Genomic DNA, 26,681 nt, shown 5'->3' on the forward strand with positions numbered 1-26,681 from the left:
AGGCGACCATGATTTAAGCATATTAATGTCGTTAACACTTTGCTCATGAACGCATCGAAACCAAAACTGATGTTTCCACGCGCGCGTTTTTTTTCTTTTTTTTTGCTGTAGCACGGTAAATATTGTGCATTTTCACCTTTTATCGTGCAATTTTTGTTTATTTTTAGACGATTCAAATCATTAAAATTATATTTTAAGATAACCCTTTAGTAGTTGTTTTTATTTTTTTTTTGCTATCATGTAGTAGGCGCTGCTGTCACTCACTATAGTCTACCGATAGCTAATGGCAGCTACCATTGCATCTGTTAATTACTACCGCTAACCTTCTACTGCATCGTTTCGCATCAGCAGCGCACGTGTGCGTCGACTGTGCGCGCAGTGTCTTGCGGAATTGAAAAATGACTGAAGAACTTGATGTGTCTGACAAAAGTGACAGCGAGGACGAGGTAATGGAACCCGCGACGCTTGTCTTGTGCGTCAAACATCTGCAAGTGACGTGCAATTCCTCAAATCTGGGAATCAGATGCAGCGGCGTTGTAAATTCTCACCGTCAATTCGTCGCGCTTGTGATGTGAAATTTTAGTGACATTTTTTTTTGTGTTTCATAACAGCCAGGTACCTTACATTTATGTGTTAAAGTTGGCGTTGTGGTATCTGGCCAGCTTTTCGAGACCAGAGCCCAGCCCAAAGAAGTTTACTGATTTTAGCTGACGAATTTGTAAACGCTACTGTAGATGCGTCTCTGCGTTACTGTGCATCAAGTCTGTGGTTGGCAATGAAACGTGAAGCACAGGAGCGGAGCGTGTGATTCGGAACGGAATTCTGCAATAGTAATGTACGATGAACATATTAGATGCTGCGTGCTGAGACACATGTGCTGAAATTGCGCGGAATGGCGGATTCATCTCATGTTCAACGTTCTCAAAATATTTAGAACCGACGGCGCTTTATGGTCGTTTTTGCTCCTGTCCTGAGTGAACTTACGATTCAGATGTTACTGCCGGAATGCCTGATATTAAAGCATTCACGCTGCATGAGCTTTTGAAGGATGAACGCAGCCGTGACGCGTCGTGGAAATCCGGCTTAGCGTCAACGAATCTTTCTTTTACTGTCTATTTTTCCGCGTATTGTGATAATTCCGAATTCATTGACAGTGTTCTTGGCTCGTGGGGGGCCTTAGCACATTTAAACAAACGGATGCTGTCTTATTACTGGCCGGTGGTAAGTTTCCTATGATTGCAAGTTTGTCTTCGTTCCGTCACACACCCAACTGAACTGGACATGGTTTCTTGTAGCAAGCCACTTTTATACAACTAGCACACACTGACCACCTGACAAGCGCTGCACAGTACTTATAGTGGCAAATACTCGGTTCTTTGTGTGGCGATTAGTGGTGTTTTCAGTATGAGGCATTTCTTGCAGCATTTCATAGGGAAAAACCTGCCATTTCTTGCAAGCTGTGGGCTTCATATGCATTGATTTTATTATGCAGTAACCTACAGAGTTGTCACGTCGGTAGGAATCTTATTGCTCCGAGAAGATCTTTTTTTAGAAACCCTGCTGAAATGTGCATTAAAGTGCGTTTGCATTGATAACCAGTTCTGTCTGTCTGTTTTGTAGTGCACCTTTTCGTCGGACTTTCATTTTGTGGACACTGCTGCTGAATACTTTCATGACACGTGGAGTGACTTGACAAAGCTGGTCAAGAAGAAGAAGACGGTGAAGATAGATGAGAAAATATCAAGGGCAATCGAGAAACGCAAGGTATGATTATTTTTTTGTAGTCTTGTTTACCATAGTTGATGTGCTGCTCACAAGGGGCTAAAAATAATTTGTTATTAGTAGACCACTGCTTTATATTGCTATTGAAAAGGGTGCTGTTTGTATCTGAAGCCATTTATCTTTGTGGGACAATTGAAGTAATTTCCATTCACTCTGTTAAATAAAGCCAAACCAAAAGCTGTTATTCCTTTCGTATATGTAGTAGGGGTGTGCGAATATTCGAGATTTCAAATATGAATTAAAGAGCCTTTGCTATTCGACTTGAGAATTGGCTGTTCGAAGTTGTCGAGTATTCATTTCATTCATATACTATAAGAGACAGCGATAGTTCTTGTCTACAGGGAGAAAGAATACTCTTTCAGAGTGCTCTGGTGCAGGAGAACCACGATAGTTAGATGATCCAATTCCTGAATAAATTCATGAAAATCACTTGTGCACAATAGTTGTCTGCATTTGAGTAAGCATGTCTTATCTTAGGCAGCCTACAAATTAACTTTCTCAATTTAGGCAAAGCAATTAATTTGGCCACTGTCACCATGTTTGGATTCCTCCAAAATGATGTGTGGTGCTTTATTATTGCCATTTGCTCCTTCGATGAGCACTGTGTTCTTTTACATGCACCTGGGGGCGTGCTGTTTCTTTTTTCATTACTGTCATTTACATGGCGCACCAGGTATGATTGTATTTTCCTTTGTCCCTCATATACAAGCTTCCTTATTCACCCAACATCTAGTTGTTAGCGGCATTATGTGTACCAAATAATGGAAGCAATAGTTTTGCTGCCAAGCAGACTTCACAAAACTTTTCATTCCATTTTCTTTAGAAATTAGGAATATTGTATTATATATCTTAAGTTTGTTTTTCTTGAATATCCGTGTTGGATTAGAAGATGAAGATATCAATATACAAACATTTTTAAAAAGACACTAAAGGCAAATATTAAGAGAATGTGGATTGCTAAAATACCATTCCAAAAACCTCGCAGTGCTTGTTTTATACCAAGAAAAAAATAAAACATTAAGATAAAATTGCATTTGAACGGTCTGTGTACCGTCAGCACAATTGAAATCATTCACCCCAGTGCGGGGAGTGACGACGTTGCATGCGCCGTCACTGCCCTTTATTTCTGTCAGTGAGTAAAATGGGGCCTCTTACACATCGCTACATTTTTTTTTGCACAAAATGCACACGCACGCCCATGGAAAAACTTGGCGAAGACAGAGCGTTGGGATTTACCGCTGCAGCTGCTCTTGGTCGAGTCGCGTGGACCGTTCGGGCAACCCGCGACATCACATGGCACGTGGCATTCTCTGCTACTTGCAGTTTGTCTGAGTTTAGCGAGCCAGCAAAACCAGCGTAGCACTGCGCGATAATGAAACTACTGAAACTCGAAAGTGCACATGCCGCAGAATCGATTGAAAAGAAAACCTTTAAACTGCTAGTATTGTTGGCAAAGGTAAAACCTCTTAGTTCTTATAATGCAACATAATTATCTTTTTATTATGAGTGGTTGAGTACTAGCGCCAGAATTATAATGAGTGCCTTTGTCATCTGGCTAGTACTTGAACGTCCCGGGGGAGTCGCTGATCGTGTCCTGCGTTTACCTCAATTTCGCAATTACTATTAGACGCTCTTGAGCATTACTCGATCACTGTAGCTTGACTTAATATTTGCCTTTAGTGTCCCTTTAAAGGGCCCCTTACAAGGCCCCATAGCAAATTTTGGTTATACACTGGAAGTTGTTGCCTGTCCTTTAGGAAGCGTTCTGTCGCAAGAAAATTTTAAAATTGGCTCATTAATAGCCAAGATAGAAATATTTCAGTGCCGTGAACTCATGATTTCAGGGGGCGAGGTCCACTGCCAAGTGAGACACTCTCTCTACTCGTCCCCTCTAGCCTCTGCAAGCGAATTTCCTTCCATGTGTTCTCTTAAACCGGACCTCGAGGATCGCGTGACACATGTGTCACAGGCCCCGCCTTTATTTTTTTTTTTCGGCGTGACGCACTTCCGTTGATGGCTTTGTGCGCAAGCTGTTGTGATTGTCTCGTTTCGCGCAGCCCACGATTTTGCATGCTGTGCACGAGGACACCTGACTAGCGGTATAAATAAATGTTACACGAACACTGAGGCAGACACAAGCAGATCACAGAGCGCTGGAACATGGTAGAAAATGACAGTTTTGATGTCTGCGCGTGCGACTGCACGACGTGGGAACAAGCAGATGAAACAGAAGTGCATCTCTCTTGCTGCGGTGCGAAGTAAAACAAAAACGTGCAGACATTCGGTTTGTGGGTTTTATTATTTGTCTAAGCTTTAATTTGTCTATTCAAGCAACATATTACACAAATAACAGATTTTGCCTTGAATAATTTTCAAAGTCATGCGTCGCCACTAGCGACGTCACAGTGCAAGCATCCATACGTAGGCGCACTAGCACGTGTGCGCCATCCTCCGGCTTGGAGCACGGCGGCCTCCAGGAGAAGGGAAAATGGTGTTCGGCTTGAAATTTCAGATCTTTCTGTGGTGCATAGCAATGTAATACTTTGCAGACATGATCATTATCACACAGTGTATGCTCTGCGCTTGTCAGCGCAAAATGGTCAGACCTGGTGAGGGGCCCTTTAAGATTTAGTTGGTTGAGAAAGCAATTCTGTTGTTATTAGCCTTTTTTTGCTCTAGAAAGACAAGGGAAAAATCGTATAAAGCACTGTATCGGCAAACTTTTCCCCCAACTTTTTTTTGAAAGAAAGATTAGCCTGGGGGAGGTTCTGTCGTAGTTTATCACGTATAAAACGTTTTTTTAGAAAACCAGTACTTGCCATAGGTGCTGGATTATGTTGCTGCATTTAACTAACTACGGTCGAGAAAGCAATTCTGTTATCATTATTTCTGTTCTTCTAGACAGACAAGGGGAAAATCGCATAAAGCACTGTATCAGGCAAACTTTTCCCCCCACTTGAAGTAATACTTAGTCTGAGTTCTGTCATAGTCTATCACATAAAACGTTATAAAACGTGAGTGGTAACAGCGATATTTGATACCAAAGCTTTCCATTTTTGCAGGCTTTTCCGGACACCTCTGCTTGCAATTTAAACATAAAATTTTGCACAGATGCATCTCTATATCTACACTATCTGAGGCTTGGCTTGCTACGCAGCCCAAACTTTCGTTTTTGTTGGCCTGTAGATGGCAAACACAAGCTGGAAGTTCACATTGCACAGAAGCAGCAGCCACACCTGCTGCTGAGTCACTGAGTGGTTCGACCAAGCCTGTCACGCGGCCAATGCTATCTTTTTACTTGATTGAAGTTGCATGCAGTGTGCTGTTACATTGCCTTTGGCACCACGTGTGCGTTGCTTTGCCATCGTATGTACCGGTGCCATGAACTGAGCATCAAGTTGAACAGACCAGTCTATACTGCGTCGAGACGTAGGGATCATCTGTCTCCTCCTTCACTCTCTGTTTTCTTGCATATGTGGGAGGAGTGTTCAGCTGAAATGAACAGCATGCACTCTGAAGTTGTTTATCTTTTTTGTTTGTGCACTTCCTTCCTGCGAGGCGTTTTGCATGCACCTCGTTGCGAACAAAATTTTGTGTTTTGGCTTTCTCATTTTTGATTCACTAAGGAGGCATGTCTCCATAATTGCATGCACTTTCATTCCTAATAATATAAATTCTTATGTAATAAAGGGAAGAGAAGCCTTATCTCTAAAATATAGATCTTATTTAGAGGTCGTGTGGTGGCTCACCCTTTTCTCTTTCTCTCTTTGCATAGAAACATTTCTTTTTGTGCATTTTAACATTTCGTGTATTTCTAATTGTTAGAATGTTTACATTTTCAGTCAAAGAATGCAGAAGACACTACAGACTCGCAAAGAAATGGAGAAGGAGAGGAAGAGGAGGAACTTGTCAAAGGTTAGCTTCATTATCTTGACTTCTTAACCTGCTTGAATTCCTACTTTGAACATATGTCTTGGTATTTGAGCATTAATGATGTGTATAGCAGCCATTTTTCATGCTGTCATATTAAAGCTGTTTCACGTGGCACTATTTACACTCAGCAACCAGAGTGATTTTAATTTCTCCGCGACCGCCTCAACCATTGCAGCTTCCCAAGACTAGGTTCTGGCTAGTTGTTTGTGCTGTGTCACAGTGATTGGCACAATTTTGGGTGGGGTGACAGCAAACGCCATCAGAGTGGCTACTTTTCTGCCAAGGTTTCTTTTGAGACATGTTGTGGAGGTGTCTTCGTAGTTGCAGACTGAGCAACCCTAAAGGCACAGCTTCTGAAGACCACAGAGCATGCAATACTTATTGTAATGTTAAATAAATAAATTAATTAATATATTTGACTGGTGTTGTTTTATTTTAGCTATACAGGTGTGCTTATTTCAAAAGCAGGGGCCGACTTTCAATGTCGCTGTGACAAATTGTGCCATCGTTGATGCATGTTAAAAGCTTTCAATGAAAATTGCTCTTCGACGTGAGTGGCAGCAGCAATTGTTTTTCTCCAGTTGCTGCATGTTAAACAGCTTTTACTGAGCACTGCAAATCCAAATTGACAGACTTCCTTCGTAGTAACTATGCTTAATAGGACTTCAAAAGTACACTTCAAGATGAAGGTGCACACACGAATATGACAAGTACTCGTTGTGTTTGTGCATGTTCTTGAAGTGCTACTAAGTGTAGTTACAGCTATGTCACCCCAGCTATTTTCATTGTCTATCTGCTCTGATATAAGGCTCCACTTATACATTACTGAAACATAGCTGTTTCTAAATTTTTAGATTTTTGCAGTACTTGAGAACGAGATGCAGAAAAGAGACACAGTATGTGTACTGTGGTGTCTGTATCTTCAGTTACGCTCAGATGTCTTACTCTTCATTTACACCCAGAAGTTTCAATGCCAACACGCCCAACAGTCGGCATAGTAGCTGTATTAAGCTAGATGAGGGATTGAGTTTTGAAAAACTAATTTTCGGGACCCATATTTGACCTTACGTAGTTGGCCTGTGGTTTCAGCTTCCATATCGGCCTTGTCCTTTTCTTAATCTGACAAGCTACTAAGCTCACTGCCAACACCTCTGACAACTTCTTACTTTTCTCCCATCTATGCTTTGGGTATGTTTGTCAAAGAAGTGCAATGCACATTTGTCCAAGAGCTTGTTGAAAATGCAAACCTAATCATCTCTGTCTCTGAGGCAAATTAAAAAAAGTCCATTTCACTTTTGTAGTTCTGCTGTGTCTTTCAGTACAGCTACATGACACTTAGGTGTTGCTGTTGATGCTAAACTATAATGGTAGCAAGCCTTGTGTTTGTGCACTGAACTACACTTGTCTGTATTAATGTTTGAAACTATAAGTGCATCTGGAAAGCTGTAGTGATTTGACAGCAAACTAGAGAGCTAAGTGGGTAATGTTGGTCGAATTAACCATTTCTAAACTGTTTGTCATTTGGTGCCAGATAAGCTCAGGACCAAAAAGAAGAAAGGAAAAGATTCCAGAGGAAAGCAGAAAGCAGTCACTGTGGAAGGGGTCGAGGTATGTGCTCAGAATGTTCACCTGTAATACATCTCTTGCCCTAGATTTTGTGAAAGAGCTAATCACTCTATAGGTTTTGTAAATGCCTTCTTAAACTTGAATTTGAAGAAAGCACATTTCTATTTTGGTTAGTTTGCCAGGAACAGATGGATATGGCTTAATTAAGGGTTACATGCAACCTTGTTCAGTATAACGCCAGTTACAATTGGGTACCAAGCTGTGAATTGTTTGGATGACATGCGGGATTTTATTGCTGACATAAGTACGGATAAACGTCGACATATTGAAGTTGTTAAAATCGGCAAGTTCTTTTGTTATATCGAAATTTTGTTGTATTGAAATTCGACCTTTTATGCAAATAGGTATAGTCGCCGATCAGTTTTTCTTACACGGAAAGGGGCCGCATAATTTGATGAATTATTGGGTAATTGAAGAAAGCAAATTTGAATGACAAAACAATTTAGGAGTTGGCAATGTCAACTCACCCCCCACTCCACCTCACCCTCCTCCTCGCACATGCTTGGTCATGTTACCACGAGCTCGCTCCCCTCTCCCTCTTTCCCTTTCCTCGTGTGGGAAGGCTGCATCTGTGAAGCCACCATTTTTCTTGTCTCACCCTTGCACACTTTCACTCACACCTAAAGCACACAGTGCGTGGGACATGATAGGATCTTATTGCACTTGGACTTTATACGGAACATGATGTGGCTCCACTTCGGCAGCCGCTCTTGCGGCATGGTACGGGATTTTGAGAGGTGTGAGAGGTGCGTTTGCAAGCAGCCGCTTGTAATTTGACCATCTGCATCTGTGGGAGTTTCTATTTATTGTCTCGGCATTACTTTGTGGCGGCAGTGAAATTCCGTTATATTAAAATGGCATACAAACACATTTCGTTATATTGAGGACAAAGTTCTGGCAGGTCTTATACTGTGCCTACACGAAGATGAATTCACGAGGCTTGCTTCTGGCAGTTGTAGCTTAACCTTAGCCATCTTCTTTGGAGACTCAAGCTTGTTCATTGGGCTTGTTCCTTTGTGTGCTGTTAGGCGTACAAACTTTAGGGTCCCAATCCAGTGAAGCATGAACGTGTGTGGCTGCTGTTGATGCGCATATGAGACTTGACACCTTGCATTACTGGACAACATTTCAAGGTGGCGTGAGTGCACAGAATGCAAAATACTTTCTGATACTATACGATAAAACTGTGATTTAGATGAGTTGGTGATTTATCATTTTAGCATATAACAGCGCTCACAATCTTAGACGGATAGGAAGGATCCTATTCGTCCTGGTTTTTGTGGGCTGTTACATAGTGATTGATACTACACTGTGACTGAAATATGATTGAATGCTTGAATGCTTGAATGCTGTAGTGTTCATTTGAAGTGAAGACTTTGTCTCTCTCTCTATGCGCATGTGTGTGTGTGGTGTTTGAAAATTTCTATTCAAAGTTTTTAATATTGCATTTGAACTGTATAGCAGTCTAGCAATACTAACTCAAGATGAAATGACTGGCGCCTCCAGCTATGCCTCCCTCAGAGTAATAGAAGCCAATTTTGGAGGCCGTGCTTTTGCGTATTGCAAGCCCCAGAAGTGATTTTAGGAACCCAGGAGGTGTCATTGTCGATATGCATTATTTAGTTTTTTTTTTTGTGTGTGTGTCTTGGTGATCAGCCTGAGATAACTTCTGGAGCCGTTCTCTGTTTTGTGCTGCTTTTGTCACACAAGTGAAAAAATTCCGGGCAAAATTCAACAGTGCAAATGTGCAAAGCAAGACGTCCGATATGCTTTCCGTTTTGAAGCAGTCAACGCAGTAACAAAATGTCACACAACACGTGGCAAAATGGGGGTCGGTGTCAATGGTTTAGAGGCAATGGCAATGTCAATGGCTTAGAGGCAGTGATACCAAGTTAAAGTGCCCAGTTAAAATGTACGCTGGGAGCCCAGCTTTGTCTTGTGTATGAACATATTGGTCCCTCTGCTCTCAATTACAATGATAAACAGAGAATGGTTGGAGGACCATGTCATGGCCCCTTTAAATTAGCATTTGGGTGGGTAGAGATAGCTCTTAAGCTAGCAGAGAAGCATCTGTGTGAAGACTGTGTCCCAGGCTTTGAGACAGTGATGCAGTCGTGCTACTAACTATTGATGACTTCGTTTTTGTGAATTGCCGCTGCTTTTCCAGAATGGAGAAGAAGATGAAGCAGAAGATGTAACGCAGGCATTTTTTGGTGATGAGGGCACCTCCTTTCAGCAGATGAACTTATCCAGACCTTTACTGAAGGTATGCTATTACTGATCATCAAATGGGGGATTGAGACATCAAAGAAGTTTTTTAGGTGCCACTACAGCAGTGCTTTTGACAGAAATGTATTGCCTGTCATAGCGCTTCTGGTTTCCCCCGTGGACGTTGAGCTGTTGCATGTTGCCTAACACTACTGTTATGGCTACTTACTGCTGTTGAATACATTCTATATCGTATGAATGTTGTTAGAGGTGGTGGCTTTAAAAGAACGGTTTATTCCTGGCTGTTTGTCTGTCTGTATGGAAACTGACTGCTCAGAATGGACTCCCAACTTGGTAAAACGAATGTATAGTGGCAGGTGTAATTTTGGACGCCATTACATGAGTACCTAGTATTTCGTAAATGAACTCCTTGAATATTTCTGTTTATGATGCAGAGTATTCTGGCTGATACCATAAAGTAGAATGCTTGTTCACAGCAGAAAAATGTCGACAAATTCTTAATAAACAGTCAGCATGTTGAGCAATTGAAGGATTATTTAAATGTTTACCAGGCTTTTAGTGTTCCTTAATTTGAGTTTCTCAAATTTGAAGCTTGGCAGGTCTATGGGTGAAACAGCAAGTCAATAGAGCGTAATGACATGTCTGCTTGATCACATTGTCTACCACCTTCTAGGATTAAGTGCAATTTAATTTAGTTCAGGCTTCACCTTAGCCTGGTAGAAAGTCACAAAAGTGGGTCATGCATAACGTCTGATGGCTCTGACGGTAACCTGTTGCCGACGCCTTGAACACAGTTTTAGTTTCGTAGGGGATTGTAATGCATGGACAATTTTCGAACCCATTTCATCTGAAAAAAGGTGTGCATTAGATTTGGGTAACTATGGTACTTGTTTAGTCCAATGTGAACACGTCTTTTCATCATTCCAGGCACTGACTGCCATGAACTTTGTCTACCCGACACCAATTCAGTCATCAACCATACCAATGGCGCTCTTAGGCAGGGATATTTATGCATGTGCTGCAACAGGAACAGGTAAGCTGCTTTGTGCAGATTAACCCTACAGCTTCCAAGCACAACTTGTAGCGTTCCTTGCAGCATTTACTGCTATATCAAGGCTAGTCATCCAGATCGCAGCTTTTGCATCGCTTGCCAGAAACTGAGCTGTTCTGTTCAACTTGACAGAGAAAATTGACTGGAAGGTGAAGATAATGCAGAGAACTAAGAGCACAGGATATCTCGTCAATGTATAACATGCTGTTTTCTCTGTTGCCTTGAATTACTAGCTCTCAGGAGTTGTAGCACTGGCATGCTTTGTTGGCTCATATCTTGCTAGGCCATTGTGTTTGGGCATCATGCATTTTTTGGGGGGAGGGGGTTAATCTTCACTGCTTGATTGATCTCAAATGGCTCCCTTCCATAGCTTGTACAAATAACCATTCGCAATTGAGAAATTTGATTTTGATCAAGCTCTATCGCTATCGAAAGTGACCGCTTGGCACTGGTATTAGATTGCTAATGAGGGGGATGTCTGTTGGCAGAAGGCTCTTTTTTTATGCTTTTGATTACAGTGCATTTACACAAGGGTTTCTTACGGCATTTGTTTAAACTCTTTGATTTCACATGCTTTGTGAAGATTATGGAACAATTTGCTTCTTCATTTATGTGCCCATGTAAGGTTCTGTTCTAGTTTTTCATTGCACAGTGGTTTTATCTGGACAGTTCTTTTACCTGCAGTGGTGGTTCAGTAGCTGTGCTGTTCTGCTGCGACACTAGTTGTCCTGGGTTCACTTTCCAGCTCTGTTGCTGTATTCTGATGATGGCAAAAGTCAATATATTCCTGATGTACAGAGTCTTATGTTCATGTTGACGGACTTTGGGGGGTCAAACTTATCCAAATAACCTCTGTGTTACCGTGGGACGTTTAACCCCATCAAATAAAAAGAAAGAATTCAAATGAAAAAAAGAAAATGAATTAAAAGAAATTTATTGAAAGTTGCTCCAGAGCTGAATGTGACATACGACAATGTTTTGTGCAGGAAAGACGGCAGCCTTCATGCTGCCCGTGCTGGAGCGGCTACTGTTTCGTCCCAAGCAGGACGTGATGACCCGTGTGCTGGTCATCGTGCCCACTCGTGAGCTGGCTGTGCAGGTCTACCAGGTCAGCCTCCAGCTGGCCCAGTTCACCAACATCATGATCACGCTGTCTGCCGGTGGGTCTTGCCTGCAACTTTCACAACTAAGTTTATATCTGTGTCCATCTAGCTAATGCTTCAGATATTTCTTCACAATTTTCTTGGTGCAATGCAGTGCAGCCTTGTTGAGGTCCAGTTTCTGAGGGCACCCAAATTTTATGGATTCATTACAGCTGATACTTTATACAGTTTGCCTGACTGAAATTTGAGAGCCAGGGATATGCGATAATTTTGCTGTTTTGAATGGATTGTGGAAGCTTTTTCTCAATTGTACACGTCCAATTCACGGTGGAAACCTCTGACATTGCTGAGCTCTGGGAGCATGTGGCTACTGATGATGAAGCAGGTGGTTCTTTGATGGAAGAGTTCCAGAGTGCAGAAAGTGCTGCCTCGTTCTGTAAAGAGACTTCTGCTGGAGTGAACGCTGTTGAGACAGCCAGAACTGTATTGTGATGGAAGCGATGACAGCAGTGGCAGTGACATGAAGATTAACCATAGCCGCTCTTTTACACCAAACCGATGGTCAGGCAAAGTGCACTGTTGTCGATGCCAAATGCATGCTAAATTATTGGCGTCTGTGTTTGGGTAGCAGCTGTACACTATTAACACCGCGGTTGTGAACGGGAAATTAATGCGAAAGCAAATGCAGATTTCTGACTATTTCATTGTGCCTAACGCTTGGTACACTGTTTAGAGGTATAAATAAAAATTTTTTTTAACAGGCTACTTTCTAAACATCCATTTGTTTTTGTGAAAGAGGCTAATTTGGTATTGGAGCTACAAAGGTACATTCGGCAGCTTTTCTTTACTGCAGTCAATATGTGGCGATGATCGGTTACAGTATAACGATTGGAGTTTTCATTATTCTTGATTTCATTATAAGCGGACTGCATTGTAGACGAAAATGAAAGAACTTTTACCGCATTGGTGGTGTCTGTTCAGTTAGGCCTAACAGTGACAAGATGGACAACTTGCCTCAAAGCAGAGAAACATCATCACTGGTATATTATACTCAGAGTAAGATGAGACTAAACTTTACCATTTATTTTTTGCAACGGCAAGTTCAGATTGAAGCAGGCAACCTGAGTGTTACCGTGCTGTGCCAGCTACACATTGTGTACAAAGCTTGCAATGCTAAATACAAAATGTAGAATGCTTATGCCATCCTTATAGCTTCCCATTTTGTTGTGTGGAGGTGTACTATGGACCCACTGTTAATAGTGAATGCATGAACTATCTTAAATCTCACCGTTGTCTTAATGTGGCCGTATTGCAGGCGGCCTGGACTTGAAGGCTCAGGAAGCTGCGCTGCGAAAGGTGCCAGACATCATTATTGCCACCCCGGGTCGTCTTATTGACCATCTGGAAAACACGCCAGGCTTTGACCTCCGCAACATTGAAGTACTCATCCTTGACGAGGCTGACAAGTGAGAAGCTGAAAGTCGTATCTGTTTGTTACTGCCAGATCTCTCCAATCATTTAAAACTCTGGGCATCACTAGTTGCCAATTTGTCAGGATTAGTCTGCTGGTATGCTAGTGCTAGTGGGCATAGGTTGGCATACCCATTCACGAGCACACCGGACTCCACGCTCATTTCCCAGGCGCGAGTCAAAGTGTTAGTGAGTGAGTGTGAGTGGATGTCAGTTAGAACAGGAGTGTCGGTGAGTCGTGAGTACAAACAGGTATGAGTGACGGTGATCACTAGTAAGAGTGAAGTTCAGGGACTGTGATGTTGACTGGACATGGGCATGAATGTAAGTGACTGTCAGTGAGTGTGAGTGCTGGTGTGCGAAAATGGATGTGAGTAGCATGGGTCTCAGTGGGTGCCAGTAAGTGCCAAAGAAAGTGACTGTGAGTGCAAATGTGTACTGGCAAACATTGTGCTACGAGATCATGCCACCTTGCTGGTTTCTGCAGAGCTATTATGTCAAACTCTTGCTTTTGCTTCGTGTTGTCGAAAAATTCGACTTCGCCCTGCCATCTGCTAGCCTTAGCTCAGATGGTAGAGTGACTGCCCCGGAGAGGCGGTGGTCCCGGGTTTGAGTCCTGGACCAGGACGAATTTTTCTTCAACTGTTAGGCTTTTCTTTCAAGGAACCCGTACGGGTTTCCTTTGTAGCAATTGCTATGAATGGGTGGATGTCTGATTTTCCCTTTAATGGAGGATATTGTAGGTCCCAAGTGCTTTGCTGTAAAGGCACTTAACTGTGGTATATTTAGGTTCTTGCACATTCCTGTTAGTCAAACTTGTCCAATCACCTGTTGTTTTTTGGTTCATCATATAAAGCACCAATCTCTTGTTTCTGATTTCATTGTCTCTCTTTAGGATGTTGGATGAAACCTTTGCATCCCAGATGAAGGAGATTATCAGGCAGTGTGCTCCAACAAGGCAAACAATGCTCTTTTCAGCCACCATGACAGAGGAGGTCAGTAGTAGTGTCTTGTGTGGGGTAACTCAAAACTGTTACCCACCTTAAACCTTTTACTTTGAGTATCAACGAGGCATTGAGTAGATTGCTTTCTCTGTTTTCTAGGGGTGTGCGAATATCAAAATTTTTGAATATGAATACTTAGCTTCGAATATTGAATATAATATTGACTAATGATATGTGTGTGCATTTATTAGCAAGTTGGGTTAATTTGTTATGTTTGAACATTGCAGTTGCGCTGTCAGTGTCAAAAAGCTATACTAATAAGCCGTTAAACTAAAACATTGTGTATTTGGCTCATGTTAACTTGGAAAAGTTAGTAATTCTACTAGCTGTCCTTGCCAGCCTGTGTCCTATTATACCGCATCAAATGCCTGTAAATTCGGAGGCAGTTGACCCTTTGTCAGTCGTCACTCAGCACACTTGCTGTGAAGCAACAAGCTCAGAATTAAGGGTGGCGCTGCAAAAAAAAAAAAAAAAAAAAGTGCACCTGCGTTGTTTGCAAACTTGTGCCCCTTGCTATGAGAGGCTGGTTTTCCCACAAAGTTTACACGTTCAGTGGCTAAATGCGCTTTACAGGCGAATTTTCACTAGCAGCACGAAATCATAACAAAATACAGCAGAAGATCGTCCCAGTATAGAAACAAATGCTAAGAAACGTGTTCGCACCTGCACAGCCAGCAATATATTTGATTTGATTTGAATACCGTATTTACACGATTGTAAGTCGACCCCCCCATGTCTCCACAGGGGGAAAAAAAAAAAGGAGCATATCCGAGGGCGCATTTGATAATGAAAATTTATTAGTAGTTGACATGGTCACTGGACTACTTGTCTTCACTAGTGCTGCCATCGTCATCGTTGCTGCAGTCCCACAGCGCGTCGTCATCCAGTGAAATTTCACATTGGCAAACGACCTATCATGACATCTTGTTTAACAGCAGCGCACGCCAAATGCACCCAACCACCTGCAGCCATCAGGGAGGCTCTTTTGACAGGTCTGGTTGGCGTAATTTCGCGGTCTTCTGCCGCCAGCCACTCGTTGTACTCATGGTGGAGCAGGGCCTTAAAAGGCGAAGGTCCAAGCTTGTTTCATGACCATGTCGCACTTTACTGGCAGGGACCGATCAAGCATTTCAGCGACGTACGCCGCAAGTTAGCCTACAGCTCCAGAAAGCATCCAGACTTCGGCATGTGGAATATTTCTCACTTGCTGTCACAAATGAAAATTTTGCTTCGCTGCAGTCGCCACTTTCGCACCACCCGTTCAGAAACATCGAAATTGCGGCCCGCTGCGCAGTGATTTGTTTCTTTGGTGTAGAGGATGGCAGCCCTCTTGAACACTGCTGCGAACGAGTGCTGAACGATTAGTGAGCCTGGAGCACTCATGACGACTGGGGCAGCATAAAAGTAGCACGTAGCCGGCAATCAAGTGGAACGCGTCAAACCAATGCCAATGCCTTTCAACAGAGAAAGAGAAACCCACGAGCGGTGTCTGCTCTTCAATGAACTACCGATACTCCCCGCATGCGCCGCCGTTCTGAGGGTGCCGCTGTAAATGGGAACAGCAGCGCTTCCATCAACTATCGACACCCTCCCCATGAGTGTTGCGTGCACTGTAAAACTCTCAAAAATGTTGAAAAACCCTTTCGAAAATCGGACAAACACGTGGGATAGTGAAAAGATACGGGTAGGGCCATAGAGCAAACATAAAATTGTAACTACGTTGTAGCTCCTGTTGGTCTCGCTTTTTTGGCGGGGCAATGTTTTGGTTTCGATTGTTAGCCGACCCCCCAACTTCAGACTTTCAAATTTAAAAAAAGTGGTCGACTTACAATCGTGTAAATACGGTATTCGTACCCAACCGAATATACGAACATTTTCGAATATCTATTTTTTCAAACCAAAGACGAATATTCAAAATGTAATATTCTATAATATTTGAACTGTTTGAATATTCGCACACCCTTACTGTTCTCTTATGTGAACACTTGTGCTTTAATTCACGACAATCTCAACAGCTTGAATGCTCCATTAGTTGTAAATCTGCAGGCCGACTTATTGTATGAAAGGCACAACAAATTCCCTTTTTGTATGGTCACACTATTTTGTGTACTCTGTTTTCTTCAGAGACCTTTTGAGACCCCACAACCTTCGTAATGTTAATGGACTATGGATAAGAGCTAACAGATGTTGTCTTGCTGCTGTGATGTTATGCATTGAGGTGCGATGTCATTTGCCCAGGGTGCTACTTGAAATTTTTTACATTGCTAGTTGCTTTAAGTGTGCTTAGTCTCTCTGATGGCTGTTGGACTGTTTTGTAACATAGATTGGTGAAGTCGAGTCAACTGAAGTCTCTCTCTTTCCAACACTTGGAGTGCAGGTGAAGGACCTAGCTGCTGTATCACTCCAAAAGCCCGTCAAGCTGTTCCTCAACAACAACACAGACGTGGCGCTTAACTTGCGGCAAGAGTTTGTTCGCATCCGGCCACAGAGGGAGGGTGACCGAGAGGCAGTTCTCGCTGGTGAGTGGTGGTGAGGTCTCGGGATGCGCAGCTAGAGCAGGTGCCTGCTGATAAATACATAAATGGTGCAGAGCAAAGACGAGGACAAGTGCAACAAGACGAATAAAACACACGCGGGTGCCCGTGTGTTTTATTTGTGCCTTTACTTCTTCGCTCATCTTTGTTTTGTGCCATTTACATATCTATTAGAGAAACGAACCAACTGGCCCAGGCTTAAGCTTTGATCAAGGTGTCTGTTGTCTGAAGGCACCATTACTGATGTTTCTGCCATGGGATCTCTCTAGGCTTTTTAAAGAAAGAGATGGCATAGACATTATGCTCCGGTGCACAAGGGCATTGAAGGGGATCAGGGGAGAAATCATTGCACTGTCACTTCTTATAAATCCTCACACTGCGGTAAAATTCTGCTCTAATCAAGCTGAAGAGGGAGAGTAAATTAGTTTGTTACAAATAATACTTCGTTATGATTGTTGTACTCACAGCCCAAATTAGCTGCAGCAATGGGGGGGTGAGCAGGTAGGGTAGTTTCCATTGGATAAGCCTAAGCCAATGCCCGCTGCGCTTGCCTAAAAATTGAAAGAAATGAAAAATAAAAATTGGCTTAACTGTAGTCGACACCTGTGTAATGCAAAGCATTGTGCAAATCGTTGCACACTGAGACATGATTTGTCGTTGGCCTATTACCTTCTCTTTTAAGTTGTTGAACAAAGGAACGAGCTAAGGCCCGAACATTTTCATTATGTAGCGCTCCACTACCATTTATTAGTTTATGAACCGGAACTTTTGAGTAGCCATGCGCTTCGGCTGAGCAGCTGCCAACCCAAGCCTCAGTTAGCAGCACTCGTTCACCTCTTTTGCTCCAGGTACAATTTCAGTTATTTCAACCCTGGTGGGACTGACAAAAGCGGTTGAATTATCCAGCGGGTCGAATTAACACTTTCCTGTCCACTGTGCCCTCTGTGCTTTGCTTGTGCTGTCCGTAGGTTGTGCACTGATTGGTCAATGCCACTGAATGCTCCTCGCCTATTTGGCGAGAAGCCTTTGCCTACTTCCACAATGTCAAGAAACTAAGCAAAGCAGGGCAAAGCTTTAATAAAGCTACACGGCTGGACAGGTGATATTTAGTGATCTTGGAGGATCACTAATACCAGTAACTTAGTAATGCGTTGCTCAGAAGGGATACTAAAGAAGTTTGATTATTTTCATGGGAAATTAGCAATAAGCTCGGCTTAACCACATCGAACCATAGCCATAGGCCATTGTGCAGTAGAATCTCGGTAATACAATCATGTCCGATATGAATTTCGGGATGATACGAATGTTTAAAAAGTCGGGGCTCAAATTCATTAGCTTACAAAATGCTAAATTTTTAATGGTGCAAACCACTTTTCATCGTGCCATGGATGATATGAACAATTGAGCTGTCGCATGATCCCTTGGGTAGCTGGCGAGAAGGCCTCGGCGCGAGACACTGACTGTTACCAGGCTGGCAGAGTGGTCGTACTGATGCGGCAGTCACATTCCTGTTGCTAGACAACCTATGGCACTCTGCCTTGGCTCTACCCCCACCCCCCACCAAAAGGAAAGAAGGAATTTGAACATTAATTACTTTGTTTAGCGCAAAACAAAGTAATTATGGATTGCACCAACTAGTTCGCCAATGCATTGTGCTGAATATGAACAAAAAAAAAAGTCGTTTTGATGTGTGCATTGTCATGCAATTTGTTGAATGTTTTCAAGTGCCTTGCAACTTTATTAGGAGCTGGTTATCACACATGACCCAGTCTTGCCCAGTTAGCAAGATTGGCGGCATTCGTTTCATTCGGTAGCCTTATCTCTGTATCCCACGCCTTCTGTTGTCTTCGGTGCACGATGACAATTCGAAACCTTTTTACCTTTTGGCCTGTCAGATCACACAATACGAAGTAGTTTCGCTGTTGCAAAAAAAAAAAAACATATTCCCTTATGTTAACAAATCATGTCCTTATCACCATGAGGTAACAGCTAGGATGCAGTAACAAAAAAACTTGAGATAACCAAGCAGATCTTGAAATGTCGGTTTCGCAACATGCAATGTGTGCAGCTCGCTGCTACCAAAAGGTGTGCAAAACAAATGTGCCAGTGATTCAAATTCGCGTCAACTATTAGGAGCTCTTCCTGCATACCATGTGACCGCAGTAACCAATCGTGACTCTAGTTTCCTTTCTCACGCTCACTTTAGTTGCTTTTATTTCTTCATGGAGGAATACAGCACTGCAGCTATCCAAAACTCCTATCTCTCATGTTTATGGTCTCGGCAAGGTGGTGGCGCGGCGCTGTGTCAACGGGAAGCTGCGCTCACATGATCAGTGGTGCTATAGCACCTCCTGAAGCCTGCTTTTGTTGCCGATTTCGAAGTAAACTCATTAAGAAAGTGCAATTTTCTCACATTAACTTGCATAATTCTTCCAAATATTTCGACATGAGATAAAAGAAGGCCTTAGGATTGTAGAAAAAATAAAATTATAAAATAAAACATTTGAGTGCGTTGGCCATTTCATTGCTGCGTCCCCCCTTAATTTCCAGTTTTTTTTTTACATGTTTGGGTGATACAAATTTCAGGAGATATGAATTTCCTCGCCGTACTGAGAGATTCATATTGTATTCATTAATGTCACTCATTTCAGATTTCAAAATTTATCTGGTAGCTTGATCTTGTGAAACACATGGTAGCTTTAATAAAGTCATGAACTATGAAAAAAACGGAGAGAGAAAGAGAGAGAGAGAACTTTGCCTCATTACTTTATTGCAATAGCAATTATGTGGACACTCCAGGCGAATTTCCGCCATGAGCGTTGCCCTGGGGTCCTGTACAGTCAAACCTGGATATATTGAACTCGAAGGGGATTGTAAAATAGTTAGAGATATCAACAATTCAATATACGATATTGTGACAGTTTAAGCTCCTAATAAAACCTGTGCATGTCTCTGACATTAGCTAAAATCGCAACAAATGGGAGCTTATCGATTGGCATATCCAAAAGCAGCAAAGTCGGCAAGCACAAAACTGTGATAAGTACTTCATTTTATGAGCAAAAAGTAACCTAGTTCACTGAGAAAAAGTCAGTAAGCTTTACTTGCTTCCGGCATTCAGCCAGGAAATTCATTTAGCTTGGCTCTATTTTGTCAAGGTTGTCCATGTGTGAAAGACCAGTGCCCTCAGTTTCGGCACAACAGCCATGAATCAAGGTGAAAGCTGAAGTGAGCTCAGCAGCAGTGCGTGAAGGTGCCACGTCCTGTTCACCTGCGTCTTCACTGTCACTTGATTCGGCATCCATGGTGGCATCCTTGGCACCAGCCGTCGCATCTGCCACAATGTCTTCTTCACTCAGCTCTGCCGCAGCTTGCACCTAGTCGTCAATGGTCACATAGTCTCATGCAGTCACCTTGACTGGCATAGTACCCAGGAAAGCTCCTTGCCTTCTCAGTTAGCATCGGGCCTTCCACCGGGATGTTTTTCGCATGGACATCGACAAACCACTTGTGCAGTGCTTTTTCGGTCTTGACAAATGTCGGAGGTCGCACACAAGCTCCTAAAAGACTGCGCTCCGTTGCCTTCTCATTGATTTCGGAACTGTTTCGGAGTAGTGTGCCCAGGGTGCTACGTGGGATACCAAAAGCATTCGCAGCCTAAGACTTCTATTCCTGTTCGACGCATTGGATGATTTACAGTTTTGTACCGAAGTCAAGGTTTTTTTCATTGCTTCTTTGTTGCATCCATTGCGCCCAGGAGAATGCAATTTCCAAACAGAATCACAGAAAGCATGCCGTGAGCATGCCGAAGTGTGCTTGCCGAATGAAATGATGAAAAAAAAGTGTGCAATCAGCACATCGAGCTGTGCAGAACAAAGAGAGAGTGTTGCCGGTGGCAGTAGAGCAACGCCACCTATGGGTATTCTTTTGCTTTTTAGGGTTGTGCTTGGTTTTCCTCCTCTCAACTGCTCTTTCGCTATGTGTTGCGTGCGCTGGCTTGGCACTTGGCAGTCTGCCAGCCTCACCGGGCCGTGGGAAAAGCGACGGGGTGGCTAGACTTTATCTGAAATACTGCGTCCCTCCGCCGTGAGAGTTCGATAGAAAGAAACAACCCTCCTATACTGTTGCATGTGGTATCCAAGGGGATATTTGCACTGTTCGATATAAAGTATAATTCGAAATACTCGAGTGCAATATAACTTGCTCGACTGTATAAACCAACAAAATGATCAGTCGGGCTAGCTGGTTGCTTTGTACCTTGAAATCTTTTTAAGTGCATAGATAGACAGTACACAATAAAAAGCATCTTATCCTGTTGTTTCTGCCTTGTACTATCTATCGTTTCACCTAAAAAGTTTTTAAGTTCTGTATAAAGTCCGAGTGCGATAACATTGTAGCTGCACACCGTATGTGTGAGCGAAAGCTTACGAAGGTGAGCTGAGAAGTATGGTGGCTTGATGCAGCTCGGGGGGGGGGGGGGGGGGGGGGTCTTTTTGCACTCGCAAGGGCAAGGAGGGTGAGTGCAGTCTTCTCGCACGTGCAAGGGGGAGAGTGGGGAGATGTGCACATGTTAGGAGTGGGGCGGGGAGAAGGAAGTACATTAGTGCGCATCTCCTCTTCTGCTCCAGCTGCGGTAGCTGAGTGTGACCATGCATGCCCTTCTTGGAGGTAGTCTACGCTGGGTTCGAAGGCTAGTCAGCCTGATATGGCTGACGGCTTTTTTTGCGCCGTGTTCTCGCATGCCTAGTTCACATTGAAACGAGAGGCAGTGTGAATGGGAATTTACTCAACCTCTGCTGTTGCTCTTCATCAAGCCAGTGTTCAGACAGCGAGTGTCTGTGCTAATCGAGTGAGATGTTTTCGTGTTTGCCTTCGTGCACGTGACAACATGCTTGTTCATTTAGTTAGTTAGCAAATGTTTATAGCGGTTCTTGCAGCTGATAAAATGACTATCCTCACTTTGTAAAACCATGTAATAATATGCTATCGCAATCAATGCTTTGCCTTTCATGCAGAACTGCGACTTTTTTTGTAATAGGTGCACACAACTTCAAACTCTTATTTTGTTGTGCAGTACCAAAGTCTGAGAGTTTATGTTAATTGAAGGACTGATAGGTGGTGTCCAAATTCATGCCCCAGTGACGGCTCCCTCTGGATAACAAAAGCCAACATTAAAGGCCAAGCTTTTGCTGACTGCATGCAGCTGAAGGAATTGCAGAGTTGGGAACAGGTCATGAATGCCATGTTTTAGACATCACTTGTTGAGCAAGGCATTTTTGCTTTGGTGGACGCTTCATAGAGAGTTCATGCTTTGAGGGAGTATCACGAGCACGAAAATAGGCTGCTTTCATTACTTTGCATCAAATGAAGTTACAAGTACTCTAGACTAACAGTAACTGGCTGCCATCTGCTTATACACTGTCCTGCAGCGCTGGTGTGCCGGACGTTCCACGACCACACCATCGTGTTTGTGCAGACCAAGAAGCTTGCCCACCGGCTGCGTGTTCTGCTGGGCTTGCTGGGAGCACGGGTGGATGAGCTGCATGGCAACCTGAACCAGGCTCAGCGCCTTGAGGCTTTGCACCGATTCAAGGAGATGGAAGTGGACGTACTCGTCACCACTGACTTGGTCGCTCGAGGACTTGACATCAAGGATGTGAAGACGGTGGGTGTGCCAGTCCTCATTTAGTATGCCCGCTGATTGTGGCCAATGAAAACTCTTATTGTCCTGTTTGCAGCATGACAAGTGGTTGCAGTGCAATTAAGAAGTTACTAAAGTAGTGCGCAAAATGTCCAAAAAGCCAAACAAATTCTGGCATGGCGTCAGAAATTTTGATCACTGTTATGCATTGGTTCAACACAATTCTTATAACGTGGTTTTGTCACAGAACACCTAAATGCTTTTGTTGAGCAGGTAGCAGTGTCGCATTTAATTGCGAGAAGTTCTGAAAATTTTGTTCGGCTGCTTAAGAGGAAGCCTTAGCTTGGGCCCAACTCCGACGCGACCTATTCAAATACATGTAAAATGCAAAAACGTTTTTCTGAGATAACCCTTGGACCGATTTTAATGAAATTTGTTGCATTTGAGAGAGAAAGTTAAATTCTAGTGACTGTTGGAAGCGGAATTTCGATTTAGGGCCCGAGTTTTGTTACAAGAATTTTAAAGATTTTGCAAGTTCGAAAAACATAGACGTACTAAGTTTATAAATTAATAGCTCCGCATTAAGAAGAGATATCATGGTTCTATAGATGGCATCCATTAGATCATTCAAAGTGGACACATTCGATATGTAAATTTATATCTTACGTCAATTTGTTATGTTGTGTACAAGGGTTCTGTAAAGGTTGTATTTCCATATTACTGAATTTTTTCAGATTCACGTGTAACATATCAGTTTTGTCTGCTTTATATGCACTATCACATGTAACTTTAATTTTCTTCAATTTTTAATAAAAATTGATGATCTAAATCAAAAATTCGAAACCAGTAGTCACTAGATTTTAAGTTTTTCTTTTATCCCTTTGAGGGTCGATTTTTTTTTGCCATATGCGACTGCCTTGGATTGATTTTTTTTATTGCAGATTCCAATTCTTCTTAGGGACATATTTCGAAAATAATTTACTGTAATTTTTCTAGGGTGACCGTAAAGTGAGAAAAAAATATTTTGCGTTGGTATATATGTACTCTTCATTTATGGATAATAACAATAAAAAAAGGTAATAAACTTACACTAATATGTACATCCATAGCGTAATAGAACTGTGTAGGTGCGCGCACTCAAGAAAACTGCGTGGTTGGTGCTCGTCAAAAAAGCAAAACGTGTGACAAACTTCCGCTAATCTTCATCTTATCGCCAACCAGAGGCAATTTGTTTTCGTGAGTGTCAAAAAAAAAAGCAACGGTAACGCATGCGCGGTAGCATCCTTCCTATGCGCACCCCTGTGAGCACTAAACGAGCGAGAGAGAGGCAGTCGTCGTTTGAGCGATTAGTAACGAGATAGCCATCAGTTTTGCAAGCGCAAGAAGCCGACGACGCCCGCTGCGCGAGCAGTTGTGTATAGACGCGCGGGAGTAAACTAGCTCTAAAACAAACCATGCAACAAAAATGAGAGAGGGAGGTGAAAGAAAAAAATCCTTCGTATTCCCACATAGTGGCAGCACATGCCAGAAAAGAAAGAGTTAGGAAATAGGCGTGCTTTTTTAATGTGCAGACGGTGCCGTAAATATACGGCATCGACCATTTTGAGCTTGTTGGCGGCGCCATATATTTACGTCATTGACCCTTAAAGGGTTAAGCCCACGAAAATAGGATGCGTGTTAGATTCGGGTGCGCATTAAAATCATGTAAATATGGTAGTCCTTAATTATGCACGTGCACACCTGCAGTCTTTTGTCACAGTACGACTGCAGATACGCCTAATAAATGTACCAGCAGGTCTTCATAGCTATTTGGACGTGCCTGTTGTGATATGAGCCCATTGGGGCAGTAAACGGCATGCATTAATTTTTTTCAGCCGTTTTCACAGTCTCCAGGGGGTCTGAAAAATTTGACCTTGACTGTGCCGCTGCAGATAAGTATTAGAGGTGCAGTTTTAATCCAGGCGCGAGCTTGCGTGGACGAGGAGTCACAGAGGCTCTCTCTTTTATTGTACTTGTTGTCACAAGGCTGATCTGCTAATTTTTGTTGCAAGACCAAAGCAGTTTATGCTGACAGTTTTCTTGTCAGTGAAGTGATTTTTGACTAATGTGTGTTTATATGCTGCAGGTAATCAACTTCACGTTACCACACACTGTTCAACATTACGTTCACCGTGTGGGCAGAACAGCTCGAGCTGGCAAGAGCGGACGGTATGTGATGATGCATCCCATCCTGAATTGAAATCAATGATTTGACAGTATCATGTCTGCTTGGGTAGTAAATTCATGTCAAAAGAAAAAAAAAAGTCCTGGGAGAAAAAAGAATGCTGCTTGCGGTGCACTTGTGGAACACTTGCTGAAGTGCCAAATGAATTTGTTGTAAATATGATTGTATGAGTGGGTGCTGTATATACGAGGGTGAATCAGAAAGTCATTGCCCCTATTTTTTATTAGCAAAAATAAGGTGCATACAAATACTATAAATACTATTCTACATACCTTACGCTATTTTTCCACATAGTCCCCACACGGGCTTAGACGTTTGTCCCATTGCAGCACTAAATTTGAAATGCCCCTGTGCCGTGTTGTCGTCAGTCAGTGACGCACGCGGCCTACCCAAACGCTCGGTGTCACGCAAGCCTTCACAGCCTTATGCGAACTCGCAGCACCACCACCTCACACTTCTCAAAGCGAGATATAGTAAAACCTCAAAAACCGTACCCTCTTAAGCAGCAGTTTCGTTTTAAATGTAGTAACGTCAAATCCCCGACTCAGCGGCTATTGAACATAATGTGTTTTGTGTCCACGTAAACCGTATCAGCTTATTACGTACGTATCGGTTAACACATAGTGTTTCCACTTTTTGTTGTGCAAACATGGCGGTACGTTGTCCCCATCGGATGGCCCGGCAGAACAACAAGCCTCACAGGTCAGAACAACGGCCTCCAAGCGCCCTGTGCATTTGCGCGTGAAGCCACATCAACATCATCATCATTTCGGCGCCATGCCAGAAAGCGTTGTTGGCTTTGTGGCGTTGGGCAAACAAAGACTCACGTCATGCCAAAGCTCGATAAAAAAGACGCCAGGTGCTAATCACAGAAGAAAAATTAGACCGTTCGTGCTATCGAACGTGACATAAAGAAGTCGGTGAGGCGGCTGTCGTCGCCACCAGGCCGCGGCAGCATCAAATGAAAATAACACTTTTATCGCGCAAAGTGAATAAATACTGCATGTTTTTTTTCCCTTTCATCGCACTCTCTCCGAGTTCCGTTTTTGACGGGTAAGTGGGCGATCTCATGCTATTTCGGTTAAGCAGTACTGCCATTTAGTACCTGCTTTTTCCGAGCTCCAGCTGACTACGGTTTAACAATGTTTCGCTGTACCTTTCCCCATACATGGGCTGCACTTCTCTGTGGGTTTCGATGGGCGTTCACCTCTTGCTCCATAGAAAACGAATCACGCTTTGTTGCTCGTATGCCGTAGATGTATGAAGCACAACTGCCATCTTCAACAACGGACAGCAGCGCCGTGCCAGAGAGCTATCAGCAGATAAGACCGGGCCAATCCAAGAAAGTTCCACTGCTGGGAATGGATATGTTGATTTCGCATTTACTACAGCCATAATTTGGCTATATAATATAGGGGCAAATACTTTCATATCAAGCATCTGTCAAAAAGCTCAAATTACATTTCAAAAATAATTTCTTGAGGGAATGAGAAGCGCTTTGGCATCATTCCTCTACTTAATCTCCCCCGTGCTCAATGCAAGTTTCCATCTCTTGCAAAATGCCTGAGTTCCAATGACAAAAATAAAAAAAAATATTGTCTGGCTGCATAACCAGTTATCCATTGCTCGGTGTAACTGTTCATATTTTCAAAACTTGCTTCACTATTAATTTTCTGGGATAGTTTGTTCATACTTATTATCATGTAATGGGATGCAAGAATATTTCTGCAGAACCCATATCATGATGACTGTCAATGATCATGTCTTTAGCATTGAATCAGTGTAGCCACGCAAAGCATTGCGACCATCGAAACGAGCTATTAGGCATGTACTCAGTGGCGTAGCAACAGGGGGGGCCGGGGGGCCGTGGGCCCCGGGTGCACGGGGCCAGTACGGGGGGGGGGTGTCATATACGTCTGAAGACACCAGAAAATTGTCGATATCCTCGCCTTCCTCGACTACACCCGGGGGGGGGGGGGGGGGTGACAGAAGAGCTAAGGGCCCCGGGTGCCAGACGACCGAGCTACGCCACTGCATGTACTGCAGGGGAATTTCTCTTCTACACTTCCCTGATAAACGCAGTGCCA

The 26,681-nt window shown here is 43.0% G+C and overlaps 1 protein-coding gene across 1 annotated transcript in view; it reads left to right on the forward strand.

Moving 5' to 3' along the window:
• The first annotated feature begins 294 nt into the window (after positions 1-294).
• Positions 295-26,681, forward strand: part of Rs1 (Dead-box helicase Rs1) — a 42,120-nt gene continuing 15,733 nt past the window's right edge. Inside the window, exons 1-12 of the mRNA XM_075682153.1 lie at positions 295-446; positions 1,621-1,764; positions 5,625-5,697; positions 7,247-7,323; positions 9,509-9,607; positions 10,498-10,603; positions 11,608-11,781; positions 13,040-13,190; positions 14,090-14,189; positions 16,576-16,717; positions 22,159-22,394; positions 24,496-24,578. Coding sequence (XP_075538268.1) covers positions 399-446; positions 1,621-1,764; positions 5,625-5,697; positions 7,247-7,323; positions 9,509-9,607; positions 10,498-10,603; positions 11,608-11,781; positions 13,040-13,190; positions 14,090-14,189; positions 16,576-16,717; positions 22,159-22,394; positions 24,496-24,578 — 1,433 coding nt within the window. The 5' untranslated portion in view covers positions 295-398. The remainder of the gene's footprint in view (positions 447-1,620; positions 1,765-5,624; positions 5,698-7,246; positions 7,324-9,508; positions 9,608-10,497; positions 10,604-11,607; positions 11,782-13,039; positions 13,191-14,089; positions 14,190-16,575; positions 16,718-22,158; positions 22,395-24,495; positions 24,579-26,681) is intronic.

This window comes from Dermacentor variabilis, chromosome 2 (genome assembly GCF_050947875.1).
Source record: "Dermacentor variabilis isolate Ectoservices chromosome 2, ASM5094787v1, whole genome shotgun sequence".
NCBI lineage: Eukaryota > Metazoa > Arthropoda > Arachnida > Ixodida > Ixodidae > Dermacentor > Dermacentor variabilis.